Source organism: Rosa chinensis, chromosome 6 (assembly GCF_002994745.2).
Source record: "Rosa chinensis cultivar Old Blush chromosome 6, RchiOBHm-V2, whole genome shotgun sequence".
Lineage (NCBI taxonomy): Eukaryota > Viridiplantae > Streptophyta > Magnoliopsida > Rosales > Rosaceae > Rosa > Rosa chinensis.
This window is the reverse complement of record NC_037093.1, coordinates 42643257-42658936: the sequence shown is the minus strand read 5'-3', so window position 1 is coordinate 42658936 and position 15680 is coordinate 42643257. Positions and strand designations below refer to the sequence as shown.

The 15680-nt window shown below is 40.5% G+C and overlaps 1 protein-coding gene across 1 annotated transcript; it reads left to right on the top strand.

Annotated features, from left to right (window-relative positions):
* The first annotated feature begins 2842 nt into the window (after positions 1 to 2842).
* On the top strand, positions 2843 to 7133 carry LOC112173836 (L-ascorbate oxidase homolog). Its single transcript, XM_024311524.2, has 8 exons — positions 2843 to 3138; positions 3253 to 3362; positions 4495 to 4765; positions 4986 to 5088; positions 5212 to 5557; positions 5976 to 6341; positions 6487 to 6565; positions 6689 to 7133. The coding sequence occupies exons 1-8, from the start codon at positions 3001 to 3003 to the stop codon at positions 6893 to 6895; spliced, it is 1620 nt and encodes a 539-aa protein (XP_024167292.1). The 5' UTR covers positions 2843 to 3000; the 3' UTR covers positions 6896 to 7133.
* Positions 7134 to 15680: the final 8547 nt, after the last annotated feature.

Sequence of the window (15680 nt, the reverse complement as noted above, 5' to 3'; positions counted from 1 at the left end):
TTATCTTCTTCTTTGTATTGAGAAATAGTTTTGACATGACATATAGCATTCATGTCATGTAATCTTAATTTACAGATCACTGGGTCTTTTTCTCAAAATTTTTGAGAGTCGACATCAATATTTTGTTTGAGCATTTTCTTTATTTTTTCCATCGTAGGATTTTCTGGGTTTCAAGCTTGTTTTGAAAGTGCTTGAGGTTATGCTCATGGATAAAACTAGGTTCTTCATCATCACTAGTTTCTTCGAAGATTCTTCAGTGAGCAGTTATTCTTGTTTTTTGAGTATTTCTTCCCGGTTTTTATATTACAACACAGGTTCAAATCTAGACTGATAGTCACCACTATTTCCCTGCAACTTCTGATATTAAGTGGTAAAGTTTGGACCGACCACACTCTTTGCTTGTGTTAGTCTGCCTGCCCAAAACATTTTATCACATTTCTTAAAGCCTATGGCTTCTTCATCTTGAATGACTCTTTGCTGGAGAACGAAATCATTTCGCAGCAGAAAATCTGCTTCTTGGCCTTCTACATGCCAAAGTGTTCTGATGACAAACGTTCCACCACCTATAGTGATTTTGACATCTTTAGATACATTTTTCATGGTAAACTAGCTTCCATCGAATTGAATACCAGTAGCTATTCTTTTAGTATCTTTCTTCCATAAGTATTCTAGAATTGCAAATGTTTTTAGCTTGATCCACTATCTACAGAGGACTGTAGATGTTTTTTTTTGTGATCAGAAAATTTTAATCCAATCCCTATGTAGTTACTGAATCTACTAGTAGAGATGATTTTTGATTGTTGAAGTTTTTCCTGAACTTCTTCATTTTGTACGTATAAATGGTCTACATTCTTCTATCATGCTTGGATTATTTTCTAGTTGTTCTATTTCTTTTTCTTCATCTATTTTTTCTTTTTTTGTTTTCGGAGAAGGTTTTGCTTGTTCCGTGGTATCTTGAGCTAGAATTTCATTTCTTTATTTGATTTCAGAGAAATATTCTTAATATTCTTGCTCTACAATTTGGGTTATTGCTCCTTTTTTTTTTTTTCTTCTAAAAGGGTTATTGCTCCTTTTTTTTTTTCTTCTAACTTCAGCTGTGAAGCATTCCTTGTGATATGGTCATTTTTGACTCTTCACAAAACATATGAAGATCATTCTTTTCATGACATTGGCAGTAGTAGTCATAAACGAAAGTTCCTAGGTTAACTTGTCGATCATTTCTTCAACCAATCCATTGTTTCCATGAGGAATTCTCTTTGTTATATTATTATTCAAGAATATGATCTTACTATGCTCCGTCAAATTTTTGTTAAAGGTAAAATAAAAAAAATGTGATAATATAAAAATAACCGTAGGATCGGTGGCTAACCGGTCACTACTTGATCAAATTATTCCAAAAGTGATATCACATGTGAAGCACATGACCTATGCGTGTGCTATGGAGATCTGTATACTAAAATTTTCCTACGTTAAATGGTTGTTTGTCCATCCTAATCGATCACATCTTCCGCAAAATATTTTCCATGTTCTTGTGTTCTAGAACAAAGACTCTCATGCATGTGATCAGAATACTTTTCCGCCCAATAATTTTATACAAAAAAAACCTTTGACATTTCCATGCATTATTATTACTACATGCACATATGTATATATACACTAGCCATGCATTTAACCAGATAAAATAGCTGTCCGCTCATAGTCAACTATATATATCCATGCACTCATAACAAAACTGGACTATTTGATTTCATAAATTAACGCCATGACTTTGCATGACTGCCAAATTTAATCCCATTACAAATTTCCAGCCCAACACAGTCTTCCACTTTCATTAAGCGAAATCCTAACGAAGCTTCATACACGGTGGTTGTTCCTTTCACAAGCAAAAAAACCAAAAAGGATAAGAGAATGATCAATGATGGTTAAGAATGTCGCGCACGCTTACAGCCAAATACGAGCAAAGCAATTATTGTTTGCGCGTACGTAAATCGCTCTCCCTTATTAGTAATCACTAATACTACTAATAAACCTGTCTTTCTCATTATTCTATTTCGGTCTTTTCTTGGTGCCCACTGAGACTAGAAACAACCTTGCCCTTAATTATTGTTTCATGCACCGAAAAAAAGGCCGCGAACTTTCCTTGAAAAAAAAAAGAAAAAAAAATACAAGTCTACTTGACAATAAAAAATTTCAATCGTAAAGTACAACACTGTAAGACAATAATACTTATTATCTTCCACTGTATTTTCTTGGTTTAGGCTTTTTGGTTTTGATTCGGCGTCTATTCACAGCTATTAGATTACTTAGCAGCTATGTGACTTATATTATTACTGTATACACATAATTGGGGAAATTTCATTAACATAAAATGTATAAAAATCAAAATATCCCATAATTCCATCTGAAACCATTTTTTTTGTCATTTTCTTTCGCCCACCATTACTTCATTTTTTGTCACCGAAAAAATGCCGCAAACTTTCCTTTGAGAAAATATTAATAAATAAATAAAAGTGGCGTGTTTGGTTGGTTAGGAAATAAAACGAAGTGCACATGAAAAAACCGTGTGTCGCGTCAGAAATCACGGATCCTACCCCACTCGCTTCATCCAGCCATGCATTAGTTTGCAAATGCTTTACGCGGTTAGCGCGCCACCAACTTAAGGGCACTCTCGTCATTACTCAGCCCCCACCTGCATTTCCATTCGCTCACATCCTCTGCCCTCATGCGGGGGCGACCGCAGAGGAAACCGAGAACCTCCAATTGCTCACTGACAAGTGGACAGCCCACCGCTAATCAGAGTCCATTACTGCACTCGTTCACTTTAAATACGAGTCCTGGTCAGTTACCTCTCCCCACACCCAAACTCATTATTCATCTGTAACTCTCTCGAAAGAGAAAGAGGGAAGAGACGCTTCTTCACTACTGTTCCTTTCCCCTCGTGTTTAATCTTGTCGTCGGCTTTTCTCCACCGAAACATTAGCTACATTCCGTTCGTCGGTCATGGGTTTTACGTGGCATTTCGGTGCCGTCGTTCTGGTTCTGGCTCTTGTCACACTTGTGAATTGTGAAGACCCTTACAGGTTCTTCGAGTGGAATGTGACCTACGGTGACATTTACCCTCTCGGCGTTAAGCAACGGGTTCGTATTCGACTGATTATTAGTGTGGAGATATTGCGATGCTTTGATCGTTCGTCTTGTGTGATTTCTGGACTGAAAATGAAAATTTTATGGGATTTTTGGTTTGTTTTGCAGGGTATTCTTATAAATGGGCAGTTTCCGGGGCCGGAAATCTACTCCGTCACCAATGACAACCTCATTATCAACGTTTACAACAGCTTGCCGGAGCCTTTCCTCATTACATGGTCGGTTTTTTTTTTTTTCTTTTCCCAACCTTTTACTTTTCTCGTCCTTTTTTTCTCCGGTCACCATTTTCATCACGTTCTTTTTATTTAAAGAAACATGTTTGCTTAATTAAACAACGAATGACATCTGTTAGAAAAATAAATTAAGGATTTTAATGCTAATTAACTCTGCATTCCTTCACATAATTAAAGATAAATTATAACCATTTGTAGATTGCTCTACAAGGAAAAGCACTGTGTATATTTATTACTGCATGATTTATTTCCTTAAAAGTTAAAAGTTACATGGTGATTAATTTTCTTAATTTCCGCATATAATATGACGTACATAAACAAATAGAGGCATACATTATGATTTTTGTTAAAATAAGAGAGTGCTTACGTTGAATGTGACTAGATTTTTGGTGTTATTAATATAATGATTTGGTACATTCCAATTTAGACGGCTTTCCAATTAGAATAGGTTGCCTGCATTATATGGTGAGACTCCAGACAGCTCATAAGCATCAAAACACGAAATTTCTTACATGTGAATTGGTCGGCAAGTGTGAAAAATTGTTGCCGAATAGTTTGGTGCCAAAAGGAATAAATCATCACGCGCATCCAAGATCTGTATGACCAATTCAGCAATAGAAGTAACTAATTTTCATCCAAAATTTGCTTGGGGTAAAGAAAAAAGTGCTTTAATTACTTCCAAATCTGTCCAATTTCAGAATTTCGTACTAAGGTCAAGTCAAAATTAAGTCTCATAATCGTTACAGCTTGGATATATACAACTCCTTTTTGTCTGGCCTATGTTTTTTATTTTATTTTTTCTCCTTTTTGTCTGGCCTATGTTGGATCTTCTTTAATAGGATGTGAAATTGGGTTATGAATTTTGGTCAATGTATTCTAAATGATATGAAGTGACGTGAAACGAGTTTTAAGAGTGATCTTGTTATATATGTTGTTTTAGAATGAGCCTGGTTATATTTTCGACTCTATATATTACATTTTTGAGTTGGTTCAGCAAATAACATTTAGAATTATTGGACGAGTGCGGCCGTGTTCAATTATCTTTTTATATTCAATTTTTGATACTTAGGTTTTGATACGAAACTAATTAAATTTGAATATGGGGAAAACAAAACAGGAATGGAGTTCAACAGAGGAGAAATTCATACCAAGATGGAGTGTATGGGACAACATGCCCCATCCCACCAGGCAAGAACTTCACCTACACACTCCAAATGAAGGATCAAATTGGCAGTTTCTTCTACTTCCCATCTCTTGCATTTCACAAGGCTGCTGGTGGCTTTGGAGCCATTAAAATCCTCAGCAGGCCTAGAATCCCAGTTCCATTCCCAGAACCAGCTAATGATTACTCTGTTCTAATTGGAGATTGGTACAATATTGATCACAAGGTAACAACTTCTCTATGCTATCAGTTTCTAATGCTTCTAATTATGTACACTGATAAAACTGTTTTAACGACATTTTAATTTCTCGAATCAATAGAGGTGGAAAACCCACTTGTTTAAGTAGGTTTCACCCTCTGTTAGTAGCCTACTTCACAAATGTGATCCATGTAAAATTTCTTCTGTAGTTAATTAACGACTTATATGTTTGTTTGGAACATTGCAGAGACTACAAGCTGTTCTTGATTATGGTCATCGGCTTCCCAGCCCACACGGTCTATTAATCAATGGCCGTGGAGGCAATGACACATGGTTCACAGTTGAACAAGGTATATTTCTAGACCATGCGACTAGCTAGAGTCACCACATTACATAATGAAATTTTGTTCACGGTATAGACTAACGATGCTCCTTTTATCCAAATTTTAGCTCACTTCATTTTATTCCTGCAGGTAAAACTTACAGGCTTAGGATATCAAATGTGGGTATGCAGAACTCACTCAACTTCCGGATCCAAGGTCACCGAATGAAGTTGGTTGAAGTTGAAGGAACTCACACTGTCCAGACCACCTATGATTCCCTTGATATCCACGTTGGCCAATCATACTCTGTACTGATCACAGCGGATCAGGCCCCTCAGGACTACTACATTGTCACCTCAACCCGTTTCACCTCCCAAGTCCTCACCTCCACTGCCGTCCTTCACTACAGCAACTCAGGGCGTCAAGTTTCAGGCCCCATTCCCGGTGGGCCTACCACCCAAACCGGCTGGTCCCTTAGCCAGGCTCGTAGCATTAGGTAAATGTTTCCTCCAGTTAATCTAATTTATCCAAGTAATGCTACATGTACTATAATTTTTTGTCACATAACTAAGTAGAAGCATATGGGTCAATTCTGGGCTCTTCTATTCGTGAGTAAGGTGATGCATAAAATCAGATACTTTCATGATAGTGTCTTTTTCTTTGCATTACATGGCAATTGAGAGTTGTCCGTGCAATGTCGCATTTTTGAGTAACAGAATAGTCGAGTTAGACAAGGTTAATATCAAAATTTAGTAACATGCTACAACTTTTGATCGGATTGTTCTTTCACCTGACATTCCCACCAAAAGTTTTTCTCTATCTGGACTCTGGAGCAATGCAACGGTTTTTTATTTTGTTCAAAATGTTGTTCACCAATCAATCTGACCCTTATCTCTATGTATTATGCATTTCAGGACAAACCTAACAGCTAGTGGACCTAGACCAAACCCACAAGGCTCATACCACTATGGTCTTGTAAATGTGAGCAGAACCATCAGACTATCGAGCTCAGCCCGTCAAGTAAATGGGAAACAGAGATATGGAGTGAATGGTGTGTCGTTCATCCCTGCTGACACTCCACTAAAGCTTGCAGACCACTTCAAGATTGATGGAGTTTTCAAAGTTGGAAGCATTCCAGATAATCCCTCCAGCAAGAACTTGCACCTTGACACTGCAGTTATGGGTGCTGACTTTAGAGCCTTTGTGGAAATTGTGTTTGAGAACAATGAGAACATTCTTCAGAGTTGGCACCTTGATGGATACTACTTCTGGGTAGTTGGGTAAGTATCTCAATGATATATATACCATCAGTAATTTATTTTCAAAAAATAAAAAAAATTCCCATTTACGCAATCCCATTTTTAAAAATGGAATAGCATCTATGTCCTTCAGTACTATTACTCACATTTTTTCTTGAATTTCCAGAATGGATGGAGGACAATGGACACCAGCTAGTAGAAAGCAGTACAATCTTATAGATGCAGTTTCAAGACACACCACACAGGTCAGTTCTCCGCCTAGTTATTAAGATTATAACCGGCAGATACAAAAAAATTTAGTTACGCATGCGACGCATCACTGTGTTCATCTAGTACTGATGTTTATGAAATTTTGGTTGATGCAACAGGTGTATCCCAAGTCATGGACTGCAGTTTATGTAGCATTGGACAATGTGGGTATGTGGAACGTGAGGAGTCAGTTTTGGACTCGACAATACCTTGGACAACAATTTTACCTACGAGTTTACTCACCGGTGGAGTCTATTAGAGATGAGTACCCTATTCCAAGGAATGCTTTTCTTTGTGGCCGAGCTGCTGGCAGAACATCTAGATAGTTATAAACAAGCTAGCTGCTGCATGCAGAAGACTATCATATTCGACATTAACCATTCAAATTGAGTGTCATTCTTTTGTAAGAAACATTTTACAGTTTGGCAATAAGGTGAAGCAATATTCAGTTAGTTCTGTGGAATGTAATTGAGCAATTAGAAGCAAAGGTGCATAAAAGTGTTGTAGAATTTTTTAAATCAATGAAGAGAATAAAAGAAAGATTAGTTGTTGAAACTAATTGTTTATTGGGACCTAACTACAAAGGTGAACTAGAAAAATAACTCCAGTAGGACAAATAAACCGGCCAATGGTCTCCTTGTTTCTGTCATATATAAGAACAAATGTGGCTTAGATTATGTATAATTACAAACTTATGACGCGTACGTAATTTAACTTGCTTAAGGCGCAGTTTTGGAGTCAGAAATTTGTAATTGGGGGGCTGGATAAATGAAAAAGAAGTACATGGGCGTGCCCTCAGTATTCTCTAAGAGGCAGCAAATACTTTCTCTCTGTCCTTGGAAGAAAAAACTTGAGAATACTACCAATTTCAAAATGGTTAGTTGGCTCGAAACTGATGGAATGAAACAAAGTTATTGAGGTTACTATCTATTTGTGTCTTGCTTCTGTAATAGGCGATCAGTAAATGTGAAACATAATCTTAATTTATTGAAAATCGTTGAATCAGTAAGAGTGCATCCTAGTTCCTATCATCTATTCTAACAATGCTATTCTAGATTTTGGTCAATGGTCCAAAGATAATAACTAGGACAAATGGACAATCCGCCTAGTGAACCCCTTACATTTGTAAGTGTATATTCTTTCTAGGAAGTGATCGGCCGCCTCACCAGGACTATGTATTGTTCTAAGGCATTCATTATCAATCGTCAATCCCATTTGAAGCTTTTCTTGAAACACATAATTTGTATACCAATATTTTTTTTTTTTTGTCCGATTAATAATTTTATCATGGAGAACAAATGATTTCTTCCTCTAATCCTATCCTTGTTTATGGCTGTTCTTAGTTTAGCAGCAGCAGCTAAGCCTGTTGAAGGAATATCGATTTAGTGTGCCTTATCAAACTAGGAGTAGCAATAGGAGAGAAGGTTCTAGATTTCCCAATCCTACACGGATTGGTATTCCTTGTAACATTAGAACTAGCACTTTGTAATCCCTATATATAGGGCTCCTATTCTCAATAATAAGAACACAATTCTCTCATCAATCTCTCTCAATTCTATTATCCTTAAACACGTTATCAGCACGACTCTAACCACAAAACAGAAAACCAAAACTCATTCACAAAGCAGCCCCTAGCCCGAGCTAGCCGAGCCTTCGCTGCAGCCCGCACGCCCGTGCGCTTGCAACCTTGCACAGCAGCCCCTGCTGCCCCCTTCCTGCAGCCCTGCGTTCCAGCCTGCTGTCATCAAAGCATCACTGCTGCGCAAACAAGCCAACGCACACCCACTGCATCTTTTTCCCGTTCCTGTGCACATCCGTCTTCTTGAAAGCCTCGAAACGTCTAGTTCGGAAGCTCAGATCGAAAAACTTTCTTCATCAAAGTTGTTCGTCTCTGTCTCTTCCATCTAACCTCCTAATTTCAGCCTTATCGGAGTCATATTGAGATCTGTACACCAATCGAGGTACAAGCTGTTCAGAACAGAATCTACTCGGATTGCTTCGCTCCATCACGCCTGCATCGACACGCGCGTGATCCAAATACAAGTAAGTATTCAAAAGAGTAAGTTTTGAAGTTCCTATAATTCGAAATTTAAATATTTCTTCTTTTCTCGGGGACTTGAAAACCTCCCTTCTTCTACATCCCACCTTTCTTATAACGTGGGTTCGATTCTTGAGAAAGCGGAATCGTGGGGATTCACGCAATTAACGAACTAAGAGCGTTCGTAAGACTTCGGACTAAGAGTGTCCGTAAGCATCGATTTAACGAACTAAGAGTGTTCGTAAGCTATGGACTAAGAGCGTTCGTGAGCATAGATTTTGACCATTTAAACATCATTGTTTCGGTCTAATCCAATTATTCTTGGAAATCGATTTCTTGGTAGCATAGCTCGGAAATCTTATTTAGTTTTCGTGGAAGCATTGACTCCGAAACTAACTTGTTTTTGTTTCATCTTTCAGGATGTCAAACACAAACAAACTCGATTTTGTTCCATTGGATTATGCAGGCAAAAGGTACTTAATTTGGGTCACTGATGTCGAGATCCACCTCATTGCCCGTGATTTATTGCATACAATCCAAGAGCTTTGTCCTATAGAAACAGCTCCAGACCCTCAAACTGAGAAAGATAATTCCAAGGCACTTGCCTTTATGAAACGTCACATGGATAGTGACCTACAGTTTGAGTTCATAAATGAGGATAGCGCCATAAAGCTTTGGCATGCGCTTCGCGAACGATATGGCAATGTTCGTGACTCCATACTTCCGAATACAGAAGCAGAATGGAAACATCTTCGCTTCTATGAATTTGACACTGTCATGCAATTTTATTCGGAAGCTCTCAGCATCAAAGCAATGATGCGTCTCTGTGGAAAAACAATCACAGAAGACCAATTGATTGAGAAAACCCTCAATACCTTCCCCATCTATGCTATGAGGTCCTCTGACTTATTCCGGACTCATGTAAATGCAAGACGTACATGAGATGATGGATAGAAATTCTATGGCGATTGATGATGCATTTGCATATCATATTGCAAAAGGAATTATAGAATATGATGATATCGAACCTCGCTCTGTTGAAGAATGTCAACAAAGAGCGGATTGGCCTAAATGGAAAGATGCAATCCAGGTTGAATTGTATTCACTAACAAAGAGACAGGTATTTGGGCCGGTAACGCAGACACCCCCAAGTGTAAAGCCTGTTGGCCATAAATGGGTCTTTGTTAGAAAGCGTAATGAGAAAAACGAGGTTGTTAGATACAAAGCCCGCCTTGTGGCGCAAGGTTTCTCACAACGCCCTGGAATTGACTACGAGGAGACATATTCTCCCGTAATGGACGTTATAACGTTCCGCTACCTTGTCAGTTTGGTAGTTTCCGAAAAACTTGACATGCAGCTTATGGATGTGGTTACAGCATATCTCTATGGGGATCTAGATTCAGAGATATATATGAAGGTTCCAGATGGACTTCAATTACCCAAATCAAGTGGCTCTAAACCACGGAGCGCGTTTTCAATAAGATTAAAACGCTCACTATATGGATTAAAACAATCCGGACGGATGTGGTATAACCGTCTAAGTGACTACTTGATTGGGAAGGGATATATTAACAATGAAATATGCCCATGCGTGTTCATTAAAAGAACAAGTTCCGGATTTGCAATCGTAGCAGTTTATGTCGATGACATGAACCTAATTGGAACTCTAGATGAGTTGAAGGAAACTGCTAAATACTTGAAATCCGAATTTGAGATGAAAGATCTTGGGAAAACACGGTTTTGTCTCGGTTTAGAACTCGAGCACCGTAGTGATGGAATCTTGATCCATCAGTCTGCATATACTCAGAAAATCCTAAGGCGCTTTAATGAAGATAAAGCAAAGCCTACGAGTACTCCCATGATCGACCGTAGTCTTGAGCCCGGAAAATATCCGTTTCGTCCAAGGGATGAGGACGAAGAACCATTAGAGGCCGAGGTGCCCTATTTGAGTGCAATAGGCGCATTATTGTACTTAGCTTAATGCACAAGACCGGATATCTCATTCGCAGTGAACTTGTTAGCTCGACATAGCTCTGCGCCAACACGCCGCCATTGGATTGGTATAAAGACAATCTTTCGATACCTAAGAGGTACGATTGATATGGGCCTATTCTATCCCTACAGAGAGAAAAGGAATGACTTAAAATTGGGATTGGACCCCAAAAGGCAAAACGCCCCCGTCCATGGAATGGCCGCCGGCCATGTTACCGCCGCCGGCGCCGCCACCGCTCATGGTGGCCGGCATTCTCCTATCTCCCTCCATCAAAATGACAATGATGTCTTGATGGGTTTTGCTGATGCAGGGTACCTCTCTGACCCTCACAAAGGTCGCTCCCAAACTGGTTATGTCTTTACCATGGGAAGCACTGCGATATCTTGGAGGTCTACAAAACAGACCCTTGTTGCTACTTCCTCAAATCATGCAGAGATTATTGCTCTACATGAAGCTGTACGTGAATGTGTATGGCTAAGGTCTGTAATTCAACACATTCAAGGAAGTTGTGGTTTGAAGTCTACCACAAATGAACCTACATGCATTTATGAGGATAATGCAGCTTGTATTGAACAAATGAAGTTAGGTTTCATCAAGGGCGACAACACCAAGCATATATCGCCTAAGTTCTTTTATAATCAGCAACAACAATCACTTCTAAAGATTGAAGTGAATCAAATCCGATCAGAGGATAATGTAGCGGACTTATTCACTAAGTCGTTACCTAAATCCACCTTCGAGAAACATGTGAAGAGCATCGGATTGAGAAAGTTATCCGAACTCCCACGATTATAGCAATCAGGGGGAGATATCGACATCAGGGGGAGTTATGATGTCTACATGTTCGATCTCGTAGAGTGAAGGACGTGTTGTGCTCTTTTTGTCCTTCGACCAGGGTTATTTTTATCCCACAGGGTTTTTGTTACCTGGCAAGGTTTTTAACGAGGCAACGGATGAAGCGTCACCACCAAGTTTGAAGCGGCACAAGGGGGAGTGTTGAAGGAATATCGATTTAGTGTGCCTTATCAAACTAGGAGTAGCAATAGGAGAGAAGGTTCTAGATTTCCCAATCCTACACGGATTGGTATTCCTTGTAACATTAGAACTAGCACTTTGTAATCCCTATATATAGGGCTCCTATTCTCAATAATAAGAACACAATTCTCTCATCAATCTCTCTCAATTCTATTATCCTTAAACAAAGCCAGTATTATTGCCACCAATTTTCATACTAGGTGATTCAACTGCTGATATAGGAACCAATAACTTCTTGCCAGGTAGCAAGGCAAGGGCAGACTTCCCCCACAATGGCATTGACTTTCCTAACTCACCAAGACCCACTGGAAGGTTCAGCAATGGCCTCAACAGTGCTGATTTTCTAGGTCGGTATAAGAAAATTTGGAAGAGCTCACTCTCAAGTTTAGTGTGCCTTATCAAACTAGGAATAGGAATAGGAGAGAAGGTTCTAGATTTCCCAATCCTACACGGATTGGTATTCCTTGTAACATTAGATTATGCACTTTGTAATCCCTATATATAGGGCTCCTATTCTCTATAATAAAACACACTTCTCTCATCAATCTCTCAATACCAATATACTTAAACACGTTATCAGCACGACTCTAGCCATAAAGAAAAAAAAGAAAAAAAAACCCCACAAAACTTCCTTTGCCAAAAATCTGCCGCAAGCTCTTGCCTGCAGCCTTCTGTCTACCTGCGTGCCGACTACCCCAGCAGCCCCTAGCCGAGCCCCCACCGCGTCTGCCCTGCGCTACGCGCCCCTGCGCTCGTCTGCCTGCGCGCCCGTGCGCCTGCAGCCCTGCTGCCTGCCTTCCCTGCGCGCCCGTGCGTCTGCAGCCCCGCGTCGCTGCCCTGCTGCTCCTGCAGCTCTGCCGCACATCTGCTGCCCCGCGCACACCTGCCCCCGCAGCCCGTACGCACACCTGCGTTCGCTGCTGCCTTGCCCGCAACAACTGCTGCCCCGCAACCGGCCTGCCTACTTCGCGCCCGTAGCCCCTGCACCCCCTGCTGCCCCTGCAGCACACCTGCAACTCACTGCCACTGCAGCCCCTGCTGCCGTGCACCACTGCACACCTTTACTCGACTCGCTTCGTTCCATCACGCCTGCATCGACACGCGCGTGATCCAAAACCAAAAAGTAAGTATCCAAAAGAGTAAGTTTTAAAGTTCCTACATTGAAATTCTTTCTTTTTCTCGGGGACTTAAAAACCTCCCTTCTTCTTCATCCCACCTTTCTTATAACGTGGGTTCGATCATTGAAAAGCGGAATCGTGGGGATTCACGCAATTAACGAACTAAGAGCGTTCGTAAGACTTCGGACTAAGAGCGTCCGCAAGCATCGATTTATGACCTAATAAACATCATTGTTTCGGTCTAATCCAATTTTCTTGGAAATCGATTTCTTGGTAGCATAGCTCGGAAATCTTAAATATTTAGTTGTCGTGGAAGTTTTAACTCCGAAACTAATATATTTCTTCTTCTTATTTCAGGATGTCGAAACTTGACTTTCCTGCACTTACCTCAACTGGCTCGGAATATCATAGTTGGGCCACGGATGTTGAGCACCATCTCACTTCAAAAGGGATCCTACCCTTAATTCAAGCTCCTAATCCTACTCTCATATTTGAGCGTACGGCTACGAACAATGCCACCGCCCTCATCTTGATGAGGCGCCACATGGATAAATCACTCCGACTGGAGTACATGGCAATCAAGGATGCTAGAGAATTATGGGTCGCGCTAGAAGAGCGATTTGGAAATATCAAGGATACCCTCCTCCCTGACTTGAAAGTTCAATGGGGCAATCTACGATTCGCCGACTTCAAGTCTGTAGCTGAATATAATTCAGAAGTTCTACGCCTCAAAACCATGTTGGGGTTCTGTGGACAACCCGTCACAGAGCAAGAACTAATTGAGAAAACTCTCTCCACCTTCCCCGTCTCAGCAATTTTGCTCTCAAAGCAATATCGAACGGAATTCGATACTAGACGGATCACGAGATTTCATCAGCTCATTACTATTATGTCTGTAGCTGAAAAGCATGATAATATCCTCGTGAAGAATTATAATTCAAGGCCTATCGGAACTAAGAGCGTTCATGAGGTGAATTATAATAATGCACCCAAAGGAGGGCGCAAGGAGCGGAACCCTAAGAATAAGGGACACAACGGACGTTCTGGTCCATATAACCGCCCTACAAAGGAAGGTACTCGTCAGAATGAAGGACGATCACGTGGCAATACATGGCAACGTGGGAGAGGAGGCCGTGGGGCTCCAGGACATGGAGGAACCACCCAGGGCCGTGGGAATGGCGCCAACTCCTATGGGGGACGCCACCCAAGTGCAAACAATGCACCTCAATTAAAGGGAGGAAATCACAATGACATGTGTCATCGATGTGGATCTAGTGAGCACTGGTTCAAACAATGCAACGCAAGCAAACAATTAGCTGCGCATTACAAGGCATTTAGAGACTTCAGAGAGCATGAAGCCAATTTTGCCGAAAATATAGAAGAAGATGGTGATGATGCCGACGTCAATCTCACCATAGCGGACTTCAAATCTGACAAAGAATTGCACAAGGATGTTGCAGATTTTGATTAGTATAGTCCTTTACTTTTCCAAGAATTATGTAATGGCTATTATGCCTTAAATCAATAAAATGACTTATTGTATTAACTTTTTCCCTCTAGGCGTACTCAAGAGTACTTGTGATGTCTAGGCAAGGTTTGATCTGAGAGAACGGTTTTAAAAGTGAGCAACGCTCCACCAAAATCTCGCCTTACCTTACCTGGTCACAACTAAATTGAAATTACCGAAAGGATTGAGTGACTACGATTTGTCTACGGTTTGATTTTTATATTGGATTAGATTTTGGTCAAGAAACTTTGATGTAATCATTGGCTATTATTAATAAAGTATCGATTTATTTTATTCAAATGTCTTGGACATATTCTAAATTCGAACTTTATTATTTTTCAGTATGTTTCCCGGAGAGCTCGAATGCCTCGTGGATAGTGCTACTACACATACCATCCTTCGAAACAGGCAGCTATTCCTATGGATGGCGCCTACTCGATCTTCTGTGACTACGATGGCTGGACCATCTCAATTGATTCATGGTCGAGGACCAGCTCAATTTATGTTGCCTAATGGCACTACCTTGAATGTCACCGAAGCTCTTTATGCTCCTAGGGCAGGAAGAACCCTATTGAGCTTCAAAGATATAAGAGCCAATGGTTTTCATGTGGAAACACATTGTGAGAATGGACAAGAGTTCCTTTGCATCACCTCTAATGACTACGGACATAAACGAGTATTAGAGAAACTTATGTGTCGCTCTAGTGGGTTGTATGCAACCACTATTCGAGTCATTGAATCCAACCATGTCATGAGAGATGATTTATGGGATTCCGACACGTATAGGCTTTGGCACGACCGTTTGGGACACCCAGGTCGTGACATGATGATCCGTATATTAAAGACTTCACACGGACATCCCTTTTTCAGAACGAAAAGAAGTAAAACTCGGTTTTTGGACACCGAAGGAGCCCCTGCGCCTTACGGCGCCGTTCACCCCCAAATCCGGCCATCCTTGGCCGGCGCCGCCTTCCCCCTGCGGCCTCAGGGTGGCATTGACGCCACCAAGGGTCCTTTGTCTCCAACTTTTACTTCTAAAGTCACTTGTGACTTTGTGGCTCAACCAAAATCCTCATTGGTTGTTTCTAAAGCCCATCATTCGTTCTGCAAAGCCTGCTCTTTAGCAAAGTTAGGATCAAGACCATCCTATGCAAAGGACACCAAGGAAAATATACCATTCTTGCAAAGAATTCAAGGTGATATTTGTGGACCTATTCAACCACCATGCGGACCATTTAGATATTTTATGGTGTTGGTTGATGCATCGACACGCTGGTCACATGTCATGCTATTGTCCACAAGGAACGCTGCATTTGCTAAACTCCTAGCACAAATAATTAAGTTACGGGCTCACCACCCTGATCATCCCATTAAGTCTATAAGATTAGACAATGCTGGGGAGTTTACATCAAAGACTTTT